This window comes from Haplochromis burtoni, unplaced genomic scaffold, assembly GCF_018398535.1.
Source record: "Haplochromis burtoni strain Fernald_Lab_line unplaced genomic scaffold, NCSU_Asbu1 Contig_9, whole genome shotgun sequence".
Taxonomy (NCBI): Eukaryota; Metazoa; Chordata; class Actinopteri; order Cichliformes; family Cichlidae; genus Haplochromis; species Haplochromis burtoni.
In genome coordinates this window covers 2,898,663-2,920,727 of record NW_024582370.1, presented here as the reverse complement: position 1 = coordinate 2,920,727, position 22,065 = coordinate 2,898,663, and the positions used below count along the sequence as shown (strand labels likewise).

The 22,065-nt window shown below is 41.2% G+C and overlaps 3 protein-coding genes across 4 annotated transcripts; 2 read left to right on the top strand and 1 right to left on the bottom strand.

Moving 5' to 3' along the window:
• The first annotated feature begins 6 nt into the window (after window positions 1-6).
• On the top strand, window positions 7-9,623 carry galnt6 (UDP-N-acetyl-alpha-D-galactosamine:polypeptide N-acetylgalactosaminyltransferase 6 (GalNAc-T6)). 2 transcript variants are annotated; one of them, XM_005914807.2, is made up of 11 exons: window positions 7-1,586; window positions 2,811-3,299; window positions 3,829-4,001; window positions 5,816-5,965; window positions 7,142-7,376; window positions 7,465-7,582; window positions 7,670-7,870; window positions 8,008-8,139; window positions 8,233-8,334; window positions 8,420-8,578; window positions 9,049-9,623. In XM_005914807.2, the coding sequence occupies exons 2-11, from the start codon at window positions 2,821-2,823 to the stop codon at window positions 9,157-9,159; spliced, it is 1,860 nt and encodes a 619-aa protein (XP_005914869.1). In that variant the 5' UTR covers window positions 7-1,586; window positions 2,811-2,820; the 3' UTR covers window positions 9,160-9,623. The 2 variants fall into 2 exon arrangements, with proteins under 2 accessions (XP_005914869.1, XP_005914870.1); XM_005914808.3 differs by lacking the exon at window positions 7-1,586 and adding an exon at window positions 1,610-2,702.
• A 262-nt stretch (window positions 9,624-9,885) lies between these two features.
• On the top strand, window positions 9,886-14,999 carry LOC102304203 (glucose-6-phosphate 1-dehydrogenase). The gene is made up of 12 exons (XM_005914804.3): window positions 9,886-10,588; window positions 11,167-11,204; window positions 11,344-11,452; window positions 11,531-11,748; window positions 11,829-11,987; window positions 12,148-12,273; window positions 12,364-12,457; window positions 12,558-12,744; window positions 12,879-13,114; window positions 13,597-13,673; window positions 13,917-14,009; window positions 14,101-14,999. The coding sequence occupies exons 1-12, from the start codon at window positions 10,400-10,402 to the stop codon at window positions 14,189-14,191; spliced, it is 1,617 nt and encodes a 538-aa protein (XP_005914866.1). The 5' UTR covers window positions 9,886-10,399; the 3' UTR covers window positions 14,192-14,999.
• A 116-nt stretch (window positions 15,000-15,115) lies between these two features.
• zgc:158263 (ceramide kinase family protein) lies at window positions 15,116-21,861 on the bottom strand. Its single transcript, XM_005914806.3, has 13 exons — window positions 21,449-21,861; window positions 20,366-20,461; window positions 20,047-20,184; window positions 19,768-19,896; window positions 19,616-19,679; window positions 19,377-19,522; window positions 19,217-19,291; window positions 18,201-18,353; window positions 17,814-17,919; window positions 17,185-17,288; window positions 16,241-16,437; window positions 15,848-16,161; window positions 15,116-15,689 (listed from the first exon to the last, which is right to left on the bottom strand). Exons 1-13 carry the CDS (start codon window positions 21,570-21,572, stop codon window positions 15,575-15,577), a joined length of 1,761 nt encoding a protein of 586 aa, XP_005914868.1. The 5' UTR covers window positions 21,573-21,861; the 3' UTR covers window positions 15,116-15,574.
• Between the last annotated feature and the right edge of the window lie 204 nt (window positions 21,862-22,065).

Sequence of the window (22,065 nt, the reverse complement as noted above, 5' to 3'; positions counted from 1 at the left end):
GTGTGTGTTCGCGTGTGTGTGTGTTAAAATGATAGTTTGAAGAGAATTATGTCTTCTACGCCTTTTACTGGACTGTGATTTTGACTGATTTCATTCCAACTGAAAGCCTACATGATGTATGTTTTTGGATTGTGAACCGGTTTCCTGACCACTTCAGGATTAAGTGTATGCAGAAATTTTCTGTCTGCTCTGTATTGCCTTGAGATTATGCAGTTCCAAGGTCCACATTCTTCATGGACTAGTATATACTTTACACAACAGTATTTGACCTGATTTTGTATTTGGCACACATAGGCTTGTAACCCCACCTGCCACCACCACCCCCGAAACGAGTTATATGAATGTATGTATCAATGAATATTTCTGTCTGAAGCTAATGAAGAAAGCTACTCTTTTCCAAGCCTTTGGTACTACAGAAGGAGCTAGATTACTGTACTGGTGGTCAGATTGATTCAACTGCAAGGAGTGTTTTGACATTTTAAGGTTCAAAGTTGATTGATATGCTCACTTTTCTGTCCAGAAATGCGGCCTTCATGGGCTGCAGAAAAGATCCTCACTTTTGCTCGTCCCTCTCTGGCTTCAATATGAAAGGTTAACTAAACAATGTTGCGTTTTACTTTTAAAAAAGTGGCAGTCTGAGAGTACTGCATTAGTGCATTTATTGGTCTGATTAAATTCCCCTTGGCTAAGAAGTCAACAAATGTCTGTTTTGGGGGTTTTATTATTATTATTATTTACATTTGTTTATTGTGTTTATTTGGATTGCAGTTTTAATCTATGCTGTTGCACACTTTCCCCACCTTTCACAGTAATAATAATAAAGACTTAATAATTACTTTCACAATCCAGCTTCAGCCCAGACAGTGGTGCTCTGTTTGTTAGCTTTAATTTAGAAATCGTGTCAATAAGCAGACTGCAATCAAGATTTCTCCCTATGACAGTAACCCGAGAGATGCTTCCTTCTCGTTTTCTGAATAAATCAGTCTACGGTTTCAAGAGGGTGATACAGGAGAGAGTATTTAATTGCGTGCACATAAATAATGAATTTCTGTTGAGGTAATAGCGATGCCACTTACAGCACTCTATGCTGAACATTAATTAAGTGACATAAATTCCTCCTAATCCCTGATGAAAAACAGCACGAATGTGTATTCCCTGCGAGTAACAGTGGCCTGTCTCAACTGCTGGCAGCCCAAGTGAGGCTCTTTGTGGGGGGAAAGAAACGCCGCAGCTTTATTTTATTTTTCTTTAAATTGCGGCTCTTATTTTTGTAGTATTTCGTATGTTTCAAGAAAGGTCCTCGTGCCATCGTCAAAATTGGCGCGTGAGATGTGACGCACGGAAATAAGTGTAAGTTCAAGACTCGCGCCGCCAGCAGGGGACTCACTTTAACTAATTATTTCAACAAATGGCACCTGTTCGAGTGAAAGCACTGGCTGGGAGACCGGTTAACGCTAAACTCCTGTTTGGAAACTTTAAGGGAACAAAAAATCCCCTAAAACGCGTCGTGTGTGAGAACACACACCAATAAAGGAATATCGAGCCTGAGGGACCAGGTGCAGATGACGGCTGTTTGTCGGTTTGAGGTAAGTAGCAGTATTTAAAGTGTAGAAACATCTACAATACCCACCTATTAGTCGCGAGCCGTTTGTGTCATCTGTGACCTTAATTGCCAGATTGGCTTCACGGGACAAAATAAGCCGTTTCTTGTTTATCTCAGACGACTCAGGACGCGTGTTTTTCGTGTTATATTTAAAGCTTTTAATGGCCCTACTTGAACCTTAAACCAGGACATATGCAACCAACTCTTCCTCTTTCATTTCTACTGTGAGCGCGTTTCGCTGAAGGCCCGCTGTCTGCGTTGTCTGCACTCTCAGCATCTTGCTGACCACAGCCTAAATGCGCTACGATAGTCCTAAAGATATAAAAGATTCATTTGAAGTTTTGCCTTCCTGATAAGGAAGAGTAGGCATAATGGGATGTAAATTCTACACAGTATTTACTTATGTGAGAGTTATGAGTGAATGAATGAAAGGTTTGTTCTTTATTTCCTCCTGTGGAACTCCATATTGGATGTCCTGTTGAGCCAGTTTGAAAGTCAGCTGGCTTGTTAAGTGAATTAATTATGACCAAGTAAGAGTGATGGGTCTCTTACTTAACAGTGGTCAGCTAAGGAAACGTGGACGTCCTGGATTGCAATGATATCATTTTTCAGGTCTCATAGTAGAAAACAGCCTCCAAGGCTGGGTGAAGTTATGCTCCTGTCATGCTCCACGTAGCAAAAAACTACTTCCTGAATCAAGTGACAGATAATCATTACTGATGAGGTGTCTTTGGGTGTGGGTGTCTTGAGGGAATGCATTGTGCGTCACCTATTTACTGGAATGGGACCTGCAGGGTCAGGCTCACCTGCTGCCACGTGGCTCCTGGAGGATTGTGGCCAGAACAGGTGAATTCAGGTGTTTACAAAGAGGTGTGGTGTGTTTGTTCTCGCTCACCTCTTCCCTGTTCTACCTACCCGCCCTGTGGGACTGTTTCCTAAAGAGACACAGGAGGAGGAGCACGGTTGGCTAGATTACCTACTGCAATGACCGTTGACGCTTGTAGAGGCGCAAGCCGGTTTAAGGGATTGTTGTCATGCTTTTCATTTTTGTATTTACTGTAAAAATAGCTCGGTGACTGTTTAGCAGCTTAAAAAAAAGGTAAGGGTTACAGGCGTGTGGGGGTTGACTGGATTGTATTTCAAAGTTAGGTTTAAGACAAACAAACTCTACATCTTCTACTCTTTTCCTTTTTCTTTTGTTTAACAGCGTTAAGAGAATGCGTTTTTTTATACGCCGGCGGATGTCCCCCCTTAAACTGGTGCTCCTTGGGGGGACTCTCTTCATGGTGATCTTGGTAGTTCTTCAGAGGGATGTTGGCTCTTCAGCTGGGGACCCCTGGTTACAGGATCTGGTGGTAAAGCGGGACAAGGTAATGGGGATGGTCCGAGAAGCTGTCAACAATATTGGCTTCCAGATCGGCGCTCCACAGCCACCACCAGTAAAAGAGCAGCCTACAGAAGACACCAAGTGCCCCAGTGGATTGTACACTCAGACTGAGCTCAAACCTCACTTGGAGAGACCACCACAGGACCCCCAAGCTCCAGGGGCTGATGGGAAAGCGTTTCAAAAAGACAGCATGACCCCAGAGGAGGAGAAGGAGAAGGCGGAGGGAATGACACGGCATTGTTTCAACCAGTTTGCCAGTGACCGTATCTCGCTCAGCCGCAGTCTGGGGGATGACACCAGGCCTCCTGAGTAAGAGCATGTTATCAGATTTATTACGTACACAGCTTGGACAAGTCTCTGTTTTGCCAGCAAGTATGATGATATGTACACAGGCCAGATAATGTGCTGCATCGCAGCTGGGGTCATACTCACAGAGGTGAATTATTTACATCTGTTTGCATAATGTGCTCCCATTTTCCCTGGGAAAAAAACACTTAGTTGAAAGACTCTTACTGTAACCAGTTTTGAATATGGTATGCACAGAATGCAGTATCCTGGTTAGTACAATGCAAGGCAATCTGTTGTAAATAGTTGAATCCGCTCTGTTTGTGTAGCGTAACATTTGTACATCCTGGTAGGCCGGAGATTTATCTGCCCAGTGACTTTTATTGTGAGCTGCTTATTAAAGGTGATGCATATTGAGCTATGTAAAGTATCAGTGAGCAAACCTTGAATATTCTCTGTCACTTTGCAAGACTGCCACCATGAAAGCCTTTCACTCACACACACACCTATTTGTCATTCTCTCTCTGCCTTTTGACGTGGCTCACCACCACAGGTGCGTAGAGAGGAAGTTTCGTCGCTGCCCTCCTCTGCCTACCACCAGTGTTATTATAGTGTTCCACAATGAGGCTTGGTCCACCCTCCTCAGGACGGTGTTCAGCGTCCTGCACACATCTCCTGCTATCCTACTAAAAGAGATCATTTTGGTAGATGATGCCAGTACTGCAGGTAAGGGTTAAAAAACATGTACATGTAATGTCTTAGCATATGTGATGTGGAGGACTCGCTGACAAGAAGCCTCGGTTCAGTGGTGTGTGACAATACAGCACTGTTGGAGTAAAGTTTTATTGCAAGAAAGCAAATAATAAAGTTATTCTTTTTTTTTCCTTTTAAATAATGTAAATAAAATTGTGTCCCAGCCATCATAGGAGGAGGGGAGGCTCCCAGTCTGTTGCAGTGCTAGCTGACAATCAATCATTGACACTCACATTTATACTTGTGGCCAATTTTGGTTACTAATTAACCTAGCAGCATGTCTTTGGATTGTAAGAGGAAGCTTGGGCAGCCTTTGACCATTAGATGATCATTATATTTGAACCCAGAACCTTTTTGCTGTGACATGATGGTGCTAACCACTGCCCCACTTTGCCACCTGTAGAAAGTAATACTTCTTACATGATATAACTGTAATCATGAATAGTTAATTTAATGTGAAAGAAAATCACTGGGATGTGGGTTATTTTTTTTTGTGTATATATATTATAATATTGGAATAGCTGTCAAGCAATAACTGGGATAAATGCTGAAAATCTGTCAAGGCTCAACTTAATAAAACTGACCTTCAGGATTTTTAGGGCAATAATTCAGTTGCTTTATCAGCTTTGATAAGATAAACTAGAGTGTTCACTTGGGATTTTAGCAGCTTGCTCATAAAATGCAAGCAAGTAGTGCTTTACAGATAGGTGAAGAGACTTGCATTTAGAGCAGGCAAACAATGGTCTGCATTGTCATATATGAGAATGACCCTGTGTTTACCAGGGAAATGTCCAGAAGGTTTGCTACAGTGAATATGAGCTGCAGGGTGATAGAAAGCCTGCTGGGAGCACCTCCAACACGGTGAAAGCAGGCAGAACAGTTATGATAAGAGACCTGTTTTTAATATTCTGTTCACTGCTTTCCAAAATGGGAAGTGTTTATACAATCCAGCATGTCAGGTGATATGACTTTGCTTACACTGTTTGCCAAAGCTGACTACTCACTTTTGGAAATGGTAAATGTTGTGCATCAGCATACCTTCACCATTTTTACCTGTTTTTTTTGTTTATGTAAATCTGCTGACATGCCATTTGTTTCATAGAAAGACCCTTTGTTATGGTTTGCTCTCTAGTTCGAATCTAAGCTGTGCAGTCATTGGAATGCCTTTTTATTTGTAGGTCAGGTTTACTACAATGTTGTAGCTAAAAGATTGCAATCGCACTAAAATAATGAGCCCACTGCTACACATGTCATCAAAAACCTCAAGCATCCTGTTGTTCATTAATGGTATTTGGTGGCCTATTAGATGAGCTTAAAATATCTTTTTTTTTTTCTTCCTTTTTTTTGCAGCAGTTTTCACTCATATCATGTTGGCACCCTCAAATGCATTTCCTACTGTATGCGAGGTTCTCATCTGACTAACAGATCGCTTTCATAATGCTCATGGTGCGAAGCTGGAGGATTCAGTTAGACTGAAACTTGTAAGAAATGTGGTGTTCACTGTGGTCAAGAAGGCTTCTGCAGAGGAAATGTAACCTAGTTTTACGAGCAGTGTTTACAGTTCATTGGTATTTCTTTTTTCAGTGCTCTCATGGGTACAAACTTTATGGATGATTGATTTTTTCATGTCATTTCACTAAATGCTCTTAGTTTGAAGTTTAATGTCTGTCACATTAACCGCATTGATTACAAAGTAACTTTTATTGCAGCAAAGTTGCAACTTGCCTCAGGACAACTTTTGTTTTACGTAAAGGAAGCACTGACATGATTATGTTGCTTCCCTGCAGAGCATTTGAAGAGCAGGCTGGAGGAGTATATACGTCAGCTGAAGATTGTCCGTGTGGTGAGGCAGCCAGAGAGAAAGGGCCTCATCACAGCAAGGCTTCTTGGTGCCAGTATTGCGCAAGCTGAAGTTCTCACCTTCCTTGATGCACACTGTGAGAAAACGCACATGCAAACAATACACAAGTCAAAGTTTCCATTTTAATCATCCCAGGTGATTTACTGAAGCATTTCAGAGTTGGAGGGTTAAATGTATGTGCTTTTTCAGCTTCTAATACTGTAAATAATCTAATACTCCAGTACTCTAATACGAGTGTTTACTACAGCAGTAAACGTATACATATACACACATACCCACACAATTTTCACTTGTCCATATTTTGTAATACGTGATTATTTCATCTTACGTGTACTACTAAATAAAAGTGTTGGTTTTATGCGCTGCTTATGAATATATTAAAACCACATCGTTTAAGGGCAGGACCCCAGAAAAGGAGTGGTTTTAATGAAGCAGTGTTGAAACGGATGTAGTCAAAACCTGCACCTCTTCTTTTAGTGACTGCTGCATTTGACACACGTAATCAATTCAGCTTGTTGAAGTTATCTCTTTTGTTTTACGCTCTTTTTATTTAGTAACTGTTAAACTCTTTCTGCCTAACCGAATCACCGTCGGATACAGTTCAGCGTTTTCATACAAGATCCTTAATTACTTTGGTCTGTGCATTTACAGTGTTTTGCATCAACATTTAAATATTTTCACACAGAAGAAAGAAAAATTCAGCTAAATATAATGCCAGCAAACATCTGTCATTACTGTGTATATGAGGTCAAACTCATTTTACATGGAGGGTCAAAAGGAACCCACTTTGATCTTGAGTGGAACAGACAAACGAAACTCCACTTTGTGTCAGTGTAAAGTTTAACCACACATTTAATCCTATCTTATAATAAGATAAAGAAGTGCAATTTCAACAGCAAATCTTGTTTTTTCTTCATGATAAATGTGTAAAATTACAGAATTATTTTTTTTTAAATTTCTTTAAAAAAATTATTTACTATTCACTTACTTTGCTGTTGCATGAATGGCTCTTTATCAGCAGCAAAGCTGTAAAACTCACAAAAATACAGTTAAAAGTCACAAAAATCTATGGCCTCCTTCATATTTTCCAAAACTGTTCAGTTGTCCTGATTGGAGTCTTTGGCTGGCCGATTCTGGCCCCTGTGCCTTATGTTTGACGTTCCTGGTCTATATGTTACACTGAATGTGGTATTATTTTTGTAGTTGATATTAAGAAATATGAAGCCATCACTGTCCTGTTTTCCCCGTTTAGGCGAGTGTTTCCATGGTTGGCTAGAGCCCTTACTGGCTCGAATTGTTGAGGAACCCACTGCTGTGGTTAGTCCAGAAATCAGCAGCATTGACCTCAACAGCTTCCAGTTCCATAAGCCTGTGGCCACCAACCGCGCCTATAACAGAGGTAACTTTGACTGGAGCCTGTCTTTTGGCTGGGAACCCATCCCCGAGGATGCAAAGAGGCTACGCAAGGATGAAACCTACCCTGTAAAGTAAGAACAGTCATGTTGGTGTCACGTTCAACTTCCTGAACTGTATAAAATACCTGATTGGTTTTCTGTCTGACTATGAACATTTCAGAACGCCCACTTTTGCTGGAGGTCTCTTCGCGATCTCACAAAAGTACTTTGAACACATCGGAACATACGATGACCAGATGGAGATTTGGGGCGGTGAAAATGTGGAAATGTCATTCAGGGTCAGACCTCTTTATCTAATCTCTGCTTACACAGATCCACTTTGTCACAAGTCTCCTGTTACTGAGTTTGTGTCATTTTTGATTCAGGTGTGGCAGTGTGGGGGTCAGCTAGAGATCATCCCTTGTTCTGTGGTGGGCCACGTCTTCCGTACCAAGAGCCCCCACACCTTCCCCAAGGGCACTGAGGTCATCACCCGCAACCAGGTGCGCCTAGCTGAAGTCTGGATGGATGACTACAAGAAGATCTACTATCGGCGTAACCAAAATGCAGCAGTTATGGCCAGTGAGGTCAGTTTTAAGAATAATTTATCACCCTTGTTCTGATACTTTTTGGCTGGAATTCAGACTCGTGTTGATATGATTTTGTACTCATAAGTTTATTAGTGTGTTTTGTTTTTCTAAATAACGTCCCTTTTGCTGTACAGCATAGATTTGGAGACATCTCTGATCGCCTGAATCTGAGAGAGAGGCTTCACTGCAAGAACTTCAGCTGGTACCTAAATACAGTCTACCCAGAGATCTTTATTCCAGACTTAAATCCAGAAAAATCTGGATCTGTGAGTCAGTTTTGTGAATAGCGAACATCTAATGCGCAACATGTGATGTGTACCTGTGGCACTATTTAATTATTGTGTCCATGTTTGGTCCAGATTAAAAACTTAGGGTCTAATATGTGCCTGGATGCTGGAGAGAACAACCAGGGGGGTAAACCTCTCATCATGTATCATTGTCACAACATGGGAGGCAACCAGGTAAAGTAACTGATGCAGTATGTTAAAGACAAGTTGATTATGCTTTTCAGCATTCGAGTTCTAATTGGATGATTGTGTCCTTTAGTACTTTGAGTATACGTCTCATAAGGAGCTGCGTCATAACATTGGAAAACAGCTGTGTGTTCATGCGGCGGTGGGATCAGACCCGGTGAAGCTTGAGCTGTGCCGGCTTAAGGGGAAGGGTACCAGTGTGGCCCCTGAACAGGAGTGGGTCTTTACAGAGGTGAGGAGCAGTTGGAGGCCAACATTTCTTTTTCTTTTTTTAACATTTGGCCAAATGCAGCTAATCGCTATCATACTTGTCCACCACATGTAAAGCTACAGCCATCTTCCAGGTAGCTGCAACTGGGAAATAAAGGGGGAAAAGAGTGAGCTTACTGAGTGTCATCATGAGGTTGCTGAAAAATCTAGTGGACGGTCATCGCAAAGAAAAACTTATAAAACCTCAACTTGCCGTGTGTACACTCTGAACTGCTTTAATGCATGATATATAATATGTAAGGTAGAAAACTTTAGAGGTGGTGCTAGGGAGATTTTACCTTCAGCAGGGCCATCTTTTGCTTTACATCTCCTGTGATAGTTGTGATTTTTCTCAAACTAGATGTTTAACCAATTGTTGTTGTATCCAAACAACAGTTATTTCTTTTAATGATTATGTTTATTTGAGTTTTGCCAACTCCTTCTGTTCTTCAGGAAAATCTTCTGAAGAATCCAAGCAGTGGACAATGTTTAGCGTTGAAAGGAGGCCAGATTTTGATGGACTGCAATGCTGCCGAACTCCACCAGCACTGGACTTTCACCTGACCTTCCAGTCTTCCCGCCGGGTGACCTTTGATACCTTCTACCCTCCCCCCCCTTTCTCAAACCTGGCACAAAGGAGCCACATCAATATTGATCGAGTAGAACTTCACCGAAGCTGTGAAGCTTGGGGCGCATACTGAATGAATATTTAAAGAAGGAGGGACAAGGTAAAGACGGTCACATCTGTCAGATGCCTGGGGTGGTCTTAGTTCATTTTAAATTTATTTATGAAAGAAACTCTGCAAAGACATTTGCTGGTGGTTGGGGATCTTCAGCGTCTGGGCTGCGGCACTTGGGAGTGTCACCTTGATCAGGGCGAAGCTGTGAAAACGTGACCTTAAATGACTGGATTTGCTCCTAAACTTGGAAAATTCTTCTTGCTTTGTTTTTGTCAGACACTGAATGTGATCATAAGTTTATGGAGTAACAGATGTCTGCTTTTTAAATAAAAATTATGTTTTAGATGAGGGCTTGTTTGTACACAGTATGTTTTTGTTTTGCGTTTAGTTTTTTGGGTTTTTATTTTTTTGTTTTATTTTGTTTTTAATTGCCAAGACTATTCCTGCAAGTTTTATACATAAAAACTAAAATATATTGGAGTTGTAACGATCTTCTGTTGTACGTTGTGCTTCTTTGTATATATTTGATAAATATTACATAAGGCACTAATCTTAATTTTCTTTTTAGCTGGGCAATGGTTGGCACTGATTAACAAAATGTAGCCACTCCTAGGAAGTAGTAAAGGAATAATTTACAAAGACTCTTTGGTTACTGATACTGCAATATCAACTCATTGGGCTTCAAAGTTACGGTAGCCTTAAGCTGTCAGCCTGGAAACGCTTCATGATTCATTTTACAGCCCGAGAAAACTGTGTCCAGGGTCGTAGTCTGATAAGAACTCATTCCTACGAAGAGTTAAGACTTGCTTTGTCAGAGGTACCTGTTAGGCAGTTGTGCAACATTTATCTAAGGAGTGGCTGAGGAGCAAGAAACATTCCTGGTATTAAATTCATGTGACTAGACCTGAAATGTGACTTAACGCCACTGAGCAGGTTCATCAAACTTCAGCTGATGGACTGTGAGGATTCTTGATTTCATATGCAAATGAGATTTATGGCAAAGCAGAGTAAATGGCAGCGGTTACATTGAAGGAAGCAATGGCACAGATGCATTACCCATTTTGTACAGTAGGTGGCAGCACACAGTCGGGAAACTTTTCTGCAAGGCGAGGGTGATAGCTGAAATGTCGAGTGTCATGCAGCCACAGGGAAACGAGTGGTCACAGCAGACGGTCGAAGAACAGATGGGTCAGAAGATGAGCTCAGAGAGTCTGACTCGCTCTGAGGTGTTTGGGCAGCTCAGGAGGGAGCTTTACGGGGAGGAGCGGTCAAGTCATTCCAATACACACTTATTCATCATACTGGGAGCATCTGTGAGTACAGCTCTTAAAACTGCTCTTTCATGCAGCATATGATGAAATGTCTCGTTTAATGTGGTCACTGGTCTTGTAGTAGCACCGTATTCTAAACACATCGCGGTGTCTGAAGTCACGGGCTGGTTTGAGGGAAAAAAAAAACGTGCATAAAAATGATTCTCATATTGTTGCAGTGTGGTGATCCGAATGAAAGCCAGGTGTGAGCGCATGCAGTTTGAAATGTGCTGCATCTACTTTTTCCTTTGTTGAGCAACAATAGAAGCTGATGATTTAGCAGCGACAACATTTTCACCGTTTTTGGCTTTGAGCCGGGAACAGAGTACCAGTTGCATGTTTATCGGTCATGAATGTTTTTTTTAAAGTAACCTAATTCACACTTACAAGTCTGAGTTCTGCAGATCAGGTGTGTTGCTGGAAAATGTGACTTATTCAATTACTCTGCAGATTCTTTTGCACCACAGTGATTATTTCCAAAGTTTACTTAGTCTTTGGACTCTGAGTGTCCGTTCACTGTGAATAGATCTAAAGAAACTTTTTTGTTGTTGTTGTTTTTGAAATTTGTATGATTTAAACAGGGAGATCTTGCTAAAAAGAAGATCTATCCAACCTTATGGTGAGTAAAGAACTGCAGCACGCACACAGCAGCTACATTAATAACAGAGCTGTGCTTTAAAGTTGTTTGGTCACCTTGTGTAATGAAGAGTTTGACCTTTGGCCAAAGTTTTCTGCATTGCTACCTTTGAATTTTTCAGGTGGTTATTCAGAGACGGCCTTCTTCCAGACAACACGTTTTTTGTGGGTTTTGCTCGGTCCAGCTTGACTGTAGAGGACATCAAGGCAGCATGTCTGCCCCACATGAAGGTAATACCTTTAAGGGTGTTTGACTATTAAAGATAAGATTTTGTGTTTTCAGAAATCATTGTTCCACATCTTCCTCAGGTCAGTGATGAAGAAAGCGACTACCTATCAGCCTTCTTCAGTAAAAACTCCTACCTGAGTGGCAGGTATGATGACGGCAGCTCCTTCGACCAACTCGGCAAACATCTGTCATCTCTCCCTGGGGGCACCAACGCTAATAGACTTTTCTACCTGGCTCTACCACCGACTGTCTACCATCATGTCAGCAAAAACATCAGAACCCACTGCATGAGCCTCAAGTTAGTACCTGACGAGTCCTTAAAATCAATATCTCACTTAGTGTTGATTGCATTTTCCTAATCCACTGTTTTTGTGGCAGAGGTTGGAACAGGGTAATTGTCGAGAAGCCCTTTGGTCGTGACCTCCAGAGTTCACAGGAACTGTCAACCCACCTTTCGTCCCTGTTTACAGAGAACCAGATCTACCGCATAGATCACTACCTGGGAAAAGAGATGGTCCAGAACCTCATGGTGCTCAGGTAACAAGCTCAGTACAGACTTTTTTGGGTGGACTTTATCACAGGAATGAACTTTCAGGTTGTCATAGACAGTATTGCTGATTTTCAGAAGTATTCATTACTATTCAACTTTTCCATCCTCCTGTTTTGTTTTAGTAATATTTTACTCACTCATTTCCAGGTTTGGAAATCGCATTTTTGGACCCATATGGAACAGGAACAGTGTGGCCTGTGTGGTTCTCACCTTCAAGGAGCCTTTTGGCACTCAGGGCCGTGGAGGATACTTTGATGACTTTGGTATTATTCGGTGAGAGAGACTGCATTCAGATAAATGTAAGTTTAAAAAAAAGCTAGTTTGTAAACTTTCCCTCATTGCTTTCTTTTCTTCTTAATATAGAGATGTCATGCAGAACCATCTTCTCCAGATGCTCTGTTTGGTTGCAATGGAGAAACCTCCTTCTACCAGTCCAGATGATGTGAGGGATGAGAAGGTAAAACCAGGGATTGGAAGAATTTGGGAATTGCTTTCCATAGCACGATTATCAAGTCTTCGCCATCCTTTATCCACCCCATTTTTTTCTCAAACTCTAGGTGAAGGTGTTGAAGTGTATACCTCCTGTTGAAGTATCAGATGTTGTGCTTGGCCAGTATGTTGGAGATCCTGAAGGGGAAGGTCAATCCAGACTGGGATACCTTGATGATCCCACGGTGCCCAAAGACTCCTGGACACCAACTTTTGCAACAGCAGTCCTGCATGTCCAGAATGAGAGATGGGATGGTGAGGCTTTAGTCCAGCTTTTTTGTTCCTCACCCGTCTCTCCTAGTCTACATTTTATCAAGCCTCCTTAAATTCTCCTTCTGCTTTTGCATCCATTATGCATGTCATCGCACCATGCACACCATGTACATCAGGAGTTCCTTTTATTCTGCGCTGTGGTAAAGCACTAAATGAGCGGAAAGCAGAAGTACGTCTGCAGTTCACTGACGTGCCGGGAGACATTTTTGGTGATTGCTGTCAGAGGAATGAGCTGGTGGTGCGGGTGCAGCCAGATGAAGCCATTTACTTAAAAATGATGACCAAGAGGCCTGGAGTTTACTTCAATCCAGAGGAGACTGAGCTGGATCTCACCTACAAGAGTCGATACAAGGTGCCTCAAGCTCATGTCAAAATATTAATTGTAATCCAGCTTTCAGAAGCAACTCTTACTCTTGCAGGAAACGTATTATGCTTTTCCTTACAGAATGTATATATTCTGTAAGGAAAAGACAATTTATTTATGAGCAATCCTTGTGAGCCACAACCTTAGGCTTAGACTGCTTCAGTTTTTGGGGGGGTTGTTCTACCTTGAAATGATGTCAGTATGTGTGGAAATCCTTAATCCAGTCATCTCAGACAAATTGCTCCAGATGTTAGTACAGCAGTGACACCCACCTGTTCTTCAAAGACTCTCTTGGCAATAGATGAAGTTGGAAAAAAGCACAATAAATCACTTTTAAAATAATATTATATTTAATACATTTTGAGACTTTTATGGTGGATGTCCCATTGTTACTTATCCTTGATACTGTAGGCCAGTAAACTTGAACTTAGTATGCATGTAGGAGTTTAACAGCTGCTGTCTATTTGTAGGATGTGAAGCTCCCAGATGCTTATGAAAGACTCATACTGGATGTCTTCTGTGGAAATCAAATGCATTTTGTTCGCAGGTTGGTGCCATCATTGAAAACATGAGCACATCTGCACAGTTGTTGCCAAATATTTTATCAACACTTTTAGTTGGAGATGTGTACCGGCCACGTTTAAACAGCTCTTTTTAATTTTTTAGGCAGTGATTTTCAGTGTTCCTTCTTTTTATTTATTTTATTTTATTTTATTTTATTTTATTTTATTTTATTTTATTTTATTTTATTTTATTTATTTGTTAAAATGTTTTCATCTTTCTGTCTCAGTGATGAGTTACGGGAGGCCTGGAGGATCTTCACCCCCCTCCTCCACCAAGTAGAGAAAGAGAAGCCACGCCCCATTCCCTACACATATGGAAGGTAAATACTGTTTTATCAGGCAGAATGAAATACGCATATCATACTTTAACAGTGACAGTTCTTCTTTCCATCTTATCTGTTATGTCCACAGTCGTGGTCCAAGAGAAGCAGACGATCTCCTGAAGAGAGTGGGATTTCGCTATGAGGGAACATACAAGTGGGTGCAGCCCCACACCGCTTAATTCTTTCTGTCTCACAGTCAAGTACTTGAGAAAAGATTGTAAACAAACAAGTTTACTGCAGTCACTGCTGCACTTGATTGATTTCTGCATGCACAGAAGAAAGCACTGCTTTTCATGACTAATTATGACAGCAGAGATTAAAACAAGCTGTAACAGTCTGATTTTGATGTAAATCTGATATTTCTAAATAAATCATCATTCACTCTTTTTCTTGCAATTTTTTTTAAAAGCATTGCAAATATCTGTATTCCTACGACCTTTGGACATTGTGGACATGGAAAATCTACAACCTTTATGGTATCTTATAGATACTAGTATAGGATAATTATTTACTGGCTGTGCCATTTAACTGTTAAGAATTCAAGAGTGTTCACTGTATTGTAAGGCCTTTGTTTACAACTGTCACTAATGCCCAATGGGAGTCATAAACAGACCCATGTATACCAGAAGGACCTGCTGGCCTGGTTCGTAACAACAGGAGCCTCTTTTAGTATCAGTCATGCAGGAAACACATTTAAATGTCTGGCGTCAGGTAAGAACAACTCTCAGGTATGTTCTAATCTAAACTAAGAACTCTCTTACTAACATGTTAATCTCTTACAATGCATAAACATGTTTTCAAATGGCTTTATATTTTTCTATTTCTATCAGCAGTTTTCACCAGATTGATTCTGGTTCTTGTACTTTGTCTCTGCCAGGTTCAAGGCCTAACTGGAACTGCATGCACACAGTTTCTTTAACATCAGTAATAGACCATTAAGTGATCCTGCCAGTACTTTGAAGTGCAGCAAGAACAAACATCTTTTTAAACAACCATTTGTAGTTTCTTGTGACAACCTATTGAAGTAATGATTTTAATGGGCCATATATGTTTGTAAATTGTCATGCATTTCATAGATTTGTGTAAAGCTAGAAAATTATTCACTGATAATGTAGAACCAGTAATCATTCACCTTTTATTCAGCTGGATATACAATCTGCACTGCTGCTGAACAATCAAGCAATAAAAAGTCAAGCAATAAAAAGTCATTGCACAAAGATTTTGTCTTTCAAGTTCTGTTTGCATTTCCCATGACTCTATTCTCTGAAAACTTGTGCACATAAATAAAATTCAGACCACAAGCTGCTCACTTGCCGCATACTGTATAAATTAATGTAGTTTACTGAGAAAAAAAGCCCCCAAAATTAGCAAGCGGTAGTCAACTAACACACACATGCACATTTAAGAATAAATAGTCTTCATCATTATTACAATGAAGATAATCCATAGAAGTACCTGAAATAAAAGGAACTTTTTGGCAATCACAGAAAGCAAGTCTGGCTTTTTATTTTTTTAATAAATTCACAAATCAGTCCCACGATGCAAGCACTCCATTCTTCAGACTATTTGTATGTGATGCATCTACTTTTATTCTTGTCACTCTCCTGGCTGCAGTTCTGCATGGCTGCTCCGTCCTCAATGCCCCTGGCGTACAGACGTACCAGCTGACCGTGGATCCTGACAGAAGTGAACAAATCTAATTATATATCTTATGTTTCATAACGTATTGTGGGATCTTTACCCTACAATACAAAGGGCTATGAGGCAACTGTTGTAATTTAGCACTGTATAAATAAAATTGAATTGTAGAACAACATGTTGGGTGGTGCTCTTACCTGCAGAAGATCTCAGTGAAAGGCAGAATCTCTCCATCACAGTTCCACACGGACACAGCTGGAGTCTTTTTGCAGCACAGACCACACAGGATGGGAGCCACTGTTTTGTGCTCGTTCATAGTCTCTCGCTCCACCACACTCTGTGCCAATTGCTGCTGAGATCCATTTCTGCTTACAGTGTCCACGTATTCTCGCTCTTCGCCACCTATTGCGCGATTCAGCTCTCCGATTCCTTCGTGCACCTCTTCTCTGCCATCTGGGAGAGAGAAACGGACGGCCTTCACTCGATGGACCTCCACAAACGGCAGGTCAAACTAGGAGAAGCAGGAACGATTGGGTCAAGCAGTTTCTAAAGTTTCTCAGTCCATTTGTTTTCAGCTGAATGTGATATACCTGGTCCTGTGTGCTTGTGTGTCTGTAGAGGAACTTGAGGAAGCTCAGTGGGTGAGTGTCCCATACTAGGATGAGATCCCCTGTTCCGTCTGCCAGATGAGCAGACGGAGAGAGACCTAATGGGCTCCTGGCACATGAGCTGGACATACAAGTGATCGATACACACCTGAACCTGCCCTCCACACTCACCCATTCACCTAAAGAGAGACGAAGAGATTGGAGAAGCTACAATTAGAACGATTTTAGCAGATGTAGATTATTTCTAAAAGAAAATAATGTTTGGCCAATGTTTAATTATAGAAAGAGGTGCCCCAGGGGTTATAAGGCAATTTTTAATAGAGTAAGGAAATGGGGAAAAACATTTGTGTGATTCTACTTATTTCAATATGTGTTGTGGACAACAACAGGAAGGCAAGAAAAACTCAAACCACCAGTCGTGACAACCAAGGTATAGAGAAGGGCACGTCTGAACAAACAAAAAGTTGTATCTTGAAGCAGATGGGCTGCAGCAGAAGACCACACTGGGTGCGACTGCTGTCAGCTAAAAACAGGAAATTGAGGCTATAATTTTCACGGGCTCACCGAAATTGGACCACAGAACACTGAAAAAAATCTTTTGTGGTTCACTTTTGTTCCAGTTTTGATTGTTGGTAGAGTCAGAATTTGGCATAAACAACATAAAAACATGATTCATCCTGCCTTGCATCAACACTTAAGGGTGGTGGTGTCAGTCAGTGTCACAGGGTACCCATCTTTGGATGGCTTCTTCTCTCATCATCCCAAACTGGTTTCTTGAACATGACAGTGAGTTCACTGCACTTAAACAGCATCCACAGTCAAGCTCAAACCAACAGTCCACATTTGAGATGTGCACCAATCTGCAGCAGCTCTCTGATGTTATCTTGTTATCATGTACCAGAATTTACGAGTATTTGTATCGTTACCTTCAGAGTCACTGCTGTACTGGCTGAAGTGGGAGCTGTACAGGGAGCCTGAATCAGAAGTGTGTGGGAATAGTCGCTCTGTACTTCTGGAGCACACATTGCACCTAAAAAGAACAAAGAGTTTCACTCTCCTTCAAGTCTGTGAACTAGCAAGCTCCCTGACCTTAGCAACAGCATTCATAAGAGCATTATAATCCATTCGCTGACAGCCAGAGACACCTGCTCCAAACAAAAACTAAGGTACTAACAAGAGGCTTGGTCTCAACTTTCAACTAGATCAAGTTTCTCTTGCTATGTCTCTTCTACCCTCCTCAAGGAACGAGCAACCAACACCCGAGTCCCTGCTACAGGGGGTAGCAGTTACAGTATCTCAAAGTGAATTTGACCCATTTCACTAGTCCTTGAATAATAATGATGCTCCTCACAAGGGCACCTTCTCGCTTTCAAATTAAAAGATTAAAAATGATCTTCCTTTTTAAAACCCCCACCAGAGTAACAAAAAAGTTAAAGGCTTTCATATTTTCTTCAAGGTCACGTTTTGGCCTGACTTGCAAGTGAAAGTTGCAGTTACATTAACAATGGGAGGAAGAGCACAGTCTCTTTTTATCTCTTTCTAGTAGGCGTTTTACCCTGAGAGGCAGCGCGTTTTATCCTTAGGGCTGGAGAGCAGTGGGTCTGCTGGTAGATACTGAACTATGCCCGCATAGCTTCTGTTGCTCAGGTACACAACTGTACCTATACAGAAGAAAAAAAATTAAGGTCGGGTAAAAATACAGAACACCAGATACTGTATATGTGCAAGATTTTAAAATAGAACAACAGTGGTTTTACTATAGCAAATGCTGAAAAGGGAAGCACAGATGCCACTAGAGACTTTCAATTTGGTCATCTTGATAACAGTTACAGTTTCAGGGTGAATTTTTAACTTTGAGATAAAAATAAATATAGAGAATCTGACAGAATGTTCTTCAGCAGACTGTCATTTGCTTTGTTTTAAAAGAATCATCGGTCTGGACCTGAATAGTCGTATCTGAGAGGTCCCATCCAGCGGTGTTTTTCACTCTCAGCCAGTACGTCTCCATAGAAGCCATAGCCCACCAGAGATACTGAGTAGCGTACCAGGGTGGAAGCATGGTGAACTGAACACACGTCTAATGGCTGAGAGTCTCCTGCAAGGCATTGAGGGCATCAAGGGGTGGGTATACAAACTTATTTATACAGTTCCAATTTTGAAAAAAATATATATGATCAGGGTTACACTCCCTTTACATTCATGAGAAAGAAAGTTTTCACAAGACTGTGCGATTCTATGAAAACATCGATACACCGTTAACTGCTTCCATAGGAATTTTGAGGGGAAGTAGCATCCAGGTACTGCTAATCAAATGCACTTGATTATTGATTATCATAAGTGTGAGCACCTCGATAAAAACAGAAGATTTTGCAGTGTGCAGATCTTGAGCATTCAGGTGTTTGCTAACACAATGCCAAGGAGGAAAGGCACCAGCAATGACCTCAAAACCATCAATCTGGAAAAGTTTATAAGGGCATTTCTTAACATTACGGTGCTTTATTTTTCTTAAAAACCAAGCACAGCACCACGAACACCTAATACCGACTGTGACGTAAGGTGGCGGAGGATTTGGGTTTGTTTTTTTAAGAGTCAAATGTGAGGCCATCTGTTTGACAGCTAATGCTTGCCCCAAATGGGGTCATCCAACAGGACAATGACCCCAAGCACAAAATCTACGACAGAATAACTTAAAAAGAAAAGAATCGAGATGTTGCAATGACCCAGTAAAAGTCCAGATCAGACAGGGCCTTAAGAGACCTGTGCATGAACAAAAATATCCAAACCTCAATGAACTGAAGCAAAATTGTAAAGAAGAGTGGTAATACGAATATAATTATTTCAAGTTTTTGCTACTGAATATAGTTCTTTGAGACATGGGGTGTACTTAGTTTCCACGCAGCTGCAGAGAGTCTTGTGAAAACGTTCTTTTTCACATGACCGTATGCAATATTTCCTCACCAATAATGATGTGCAAAGCTGAAGAAACAGGATCAATAACCCCCACTGTGGCATAACACACACAGTCTGTGGAACCTAAAATAGATAACATATATCAGGAAGTGAGAGTGACACCTTTAAATCTGAAGCCATCAGTTTATAATTGCTTATGAACAACAACCTGCAGGGATGATGCCAATATGAAGTGGGCATGGCTGCAATGTGACAGCGGGATCAGTCTCACAAAGACCTGCCTCTTGTTGTGTCCGCCCAATCAAACCATGAAGTACTTCACTGAACATGCCATCGCCACCCACACAGACCACACTGCAATAAACAAACATAATCGTTTCTATTATGAAAGCACCTCACAGTGCTCTTTCACAACAGTATTTATACCGCTGCGCTGATAGCGCTTACCCATCAAAGCCTGTCAGATCTTTCTTCAAGAGGTGGTCTCTGGCCTGGTTAGCCCGTTCAGTCACTGAAAAAGTTTATATAATGATTACATGTAAACTGTAAGGCTGTGTGTCAGAGTTAAACTTTAAACATCAACTGTGCGATCAGTTTACCTATAACATGAGAGCTGATCCCAGCCAGCTCAAACAGAGGGGCAACAAGTGAATGGTAGATCTCTCTTCCTTTCTTTTTTCCTCCAAATGGGTTGATGAACACCAACAGTCTATGTGGACGCAAAGGACCTGAAAGATGCATGTTGAATATCACAGATGGGAGCTCAAAACGTCAGATATGCAACAGATTTTTTTTTGTTAAAGTAAAATAATAGTCTATTTAGGAGAAATACAAGGTTAAATATCAGCTGTGTTTCTAGTCCAATTATCCACCCCTACTGTGAGTTTTGAGGGCAGTCCTTAGGTGATTTGTCCACTGGTCTCTGAGGACCCGACTGGGGCAGCTGAACTGGGTCCGGCCCAGGCTCCACAACAACCCATAAGTGCTTCTACTCCTGCTACGCTTGATGTAGAAAACTGAAGGCAGATGACAGATACAAGAAATGGAAACCATGATGTAAAACCATAGTATCAACTGTTGGAAGTGGTGGTGGTGATGATAGTAGGGGGGGCTACAGGCACACATTGCACAAAATTGTAAAGTAAGCTGTGAACTTGGGTGTCTAGTTTTCGAACTACACCGTCATCTAAAACCCACCTGTGAAATCTTTGTCTGTGTCTTCAACTGACTTCTGGGGCAAGATCTCCACCCGACCGTTCTCCACTCCAACCACCTCTGCCACAGGTACTGAAACTTCAATCGCGCAAATGCACAATGTGAAAAAATTGAGTAAACATGTTTCTTTGTGTCGCTGCAACTGAGTGAACTTTTTAACTCTACAAAAGGATTGTTTCTCATTTTTCACTTGTCATAGAAATTAATGCATGATACAGCTGGTTCCTTGCCAGGTCTCAGGCCCAAACAATACAATAATGCTAGCTGAAATTCCATGCTGCTTCAGTTTCATCATGGTGCCCCTATTCGTTTATGCTGCTGCTTTATTAAGATGCGGTGGCTCACGAGGACGCTTGAATAGAGCTGAGCTATTGTTTGTGTGATACCTTTAAAAACACAAGATGGAGAAGGCTTATTGTGTCTGCTGACTGACTGGCACACCTAAAAGGATCAAATTCTACATAATTTACTATGGCAGTGTATCATAAATCACAATGTGTTAGTGGTTTTAACTGGACAGTATTAAAATATTTTTTCGCCTATATTTGTGGATGAGACAGAAAAAAAACACTTTTTTAAAATGCAAACTAGAATTTAAGCTCAGTGTTGGCGTATAATATTATGCCAGGAGGTGGGTGTGTTTGTGCCTGTGTTTTTAGTAAACTACCTTTGTAGGTCATGTGTCATGTTTGTGCTGCTCAACTCGTTCTTCACGTTTTCTGCATGCCCTTAGATTCAATTGATGTGCCCCTTCTTGTGTTCAAACTTAACGCCTAGTTTGTAATTGGTGTTTGTGGTGTAGGCCACTGTCTTTTTTTGTCAGTTCAGTTCAGTTTATGTCAGTACAGTGCAGACGAAGCAGACTTTCTCTTTTAAATGTGGTGTTGCAAAGTGGTCCATGTGTGCACATTTATATTTGGCTCTTTAAATGTTAAGTAAAACAGGGGAGAAGTACATTGTGAAACTTTCTGAGTGTTTGTGTCGCGCTCTCATTTAAACACAGTCTCTATAAAGCCCCATTAAACATCTAGGATACAGATGTGAGGGAGATACACGAGCACTTACCTGTTTTCTTGTCACCATTCTTTTTATCCGCCTCAGTCCATTTCAAATGCCAACCTGTGAGGACGGCCCGATATCTTTTATTTCCGATCCACAAACTTGACTCCAACCTCAGGTCAGTCTCCATCTGGAAAAGCGCTCTCAGTCACAGAGTCAGTCTTTCCCGTATGCCAAAACGCGTTCCTGATCACACTTTATGCCCATGGTGTTTGCATGCCTGAGAAGTGCAGACACCGGCGATCTGAACTCAGTTTCTGAATACAGGCTCAGAGTATTATTCCTTTAAAATGCTGAAGTCACCGCCCGATACACGGGCGTTATTCTGAAAATACCCATTTCCTATCTGCACCCTGCTCTTCTGATACCTGCTCGATTTGCATGTTTCGCTGCTGATTGGATGCCAGGTGTTTACCTGGAGCAATGTGGCCAAGTAGGCTAATCTGACGCGAATGTGTGCTTTCTCTCTGTTTGATTGACCTAAAAGCATTGCTTCGTTGACAGAATGGGGAATTTAAATGCATTTAAATACGTCATCTAAATATTTTGAGTGTGGAAGCCTCTGTAAATCATCAAATATTAAAACTAATAATACATGTTGTAGACTAATATAGGGCGACAAG

Excerpts from the sequence above, each read along its gene's own strand:
- zgc:158263 (XM_005914806.3), bottom strand. The coding sequence starts at position 21,572 with ATGGAGACTGACCTGAGGTTGGAGTCAAGTTTGTGGATCGGAAATAAA. Across the intron at positions 19,897-20,046 it reads GACTGCCCTCAAAACTCACA|GTCCTTTGCGTCCACATAGA; the intron begins GTAGGGGTGGAT and ends TGCATCTTTCAG. Across the intron at positions 17,920-18,200 it reads TCTCAGATACGACTATTCAG|GTACAGTTGTGTACCTGAGC; the intron begins GTCCAGACCGAT and ends TCTTCTGTATAG.
- galnt6 (XM_005914807.2), top strand. The coding sequence starts at position 2,821 with ATGCGTTTTTTTATACGCCGGCGGATGTCCCCCCTTAAACTGGTGCTC. Across the intron at positions 3,300-3,828 it reads GATGACACCAGGCCTCCTGA|GTGCGTAGAGAGGAAGTTTC; the intron begins GTAAGAGCATGT and ends TCACCACCACAG. Across the intron at positions 8,579-9,048 it reads AGGAGTGGGTCTTTACAGAG|GAAAATCTTCTGAAGAATCC; the intron begins GTGAGGAGCAGT and ends TCTGTTCTTCAG.
- LOC102304203 (XM_005914804.3), top strand. The coding sequence starts at position 10,400 with ATGTCGAGTGTCATGCAGCCACAGGGAAACGAGTGGTCACAGCAGACG. Across the intron at positions 10,589-11,166 it reads TCATCATACTGGGAGCATCT|GGAGATCTTGCTAAAAAGAA; the intron begins GTGAGTACAGCT and ends TGATTTAAACAG. Across the intron at positions 11,988-12,147 it reads CAGAACCTCATGGTGCTCAG|GTTTGGAAATCGCATTTTTG; the intron begins GTAACAAGCTCA and ends ACTCATTTCCAG.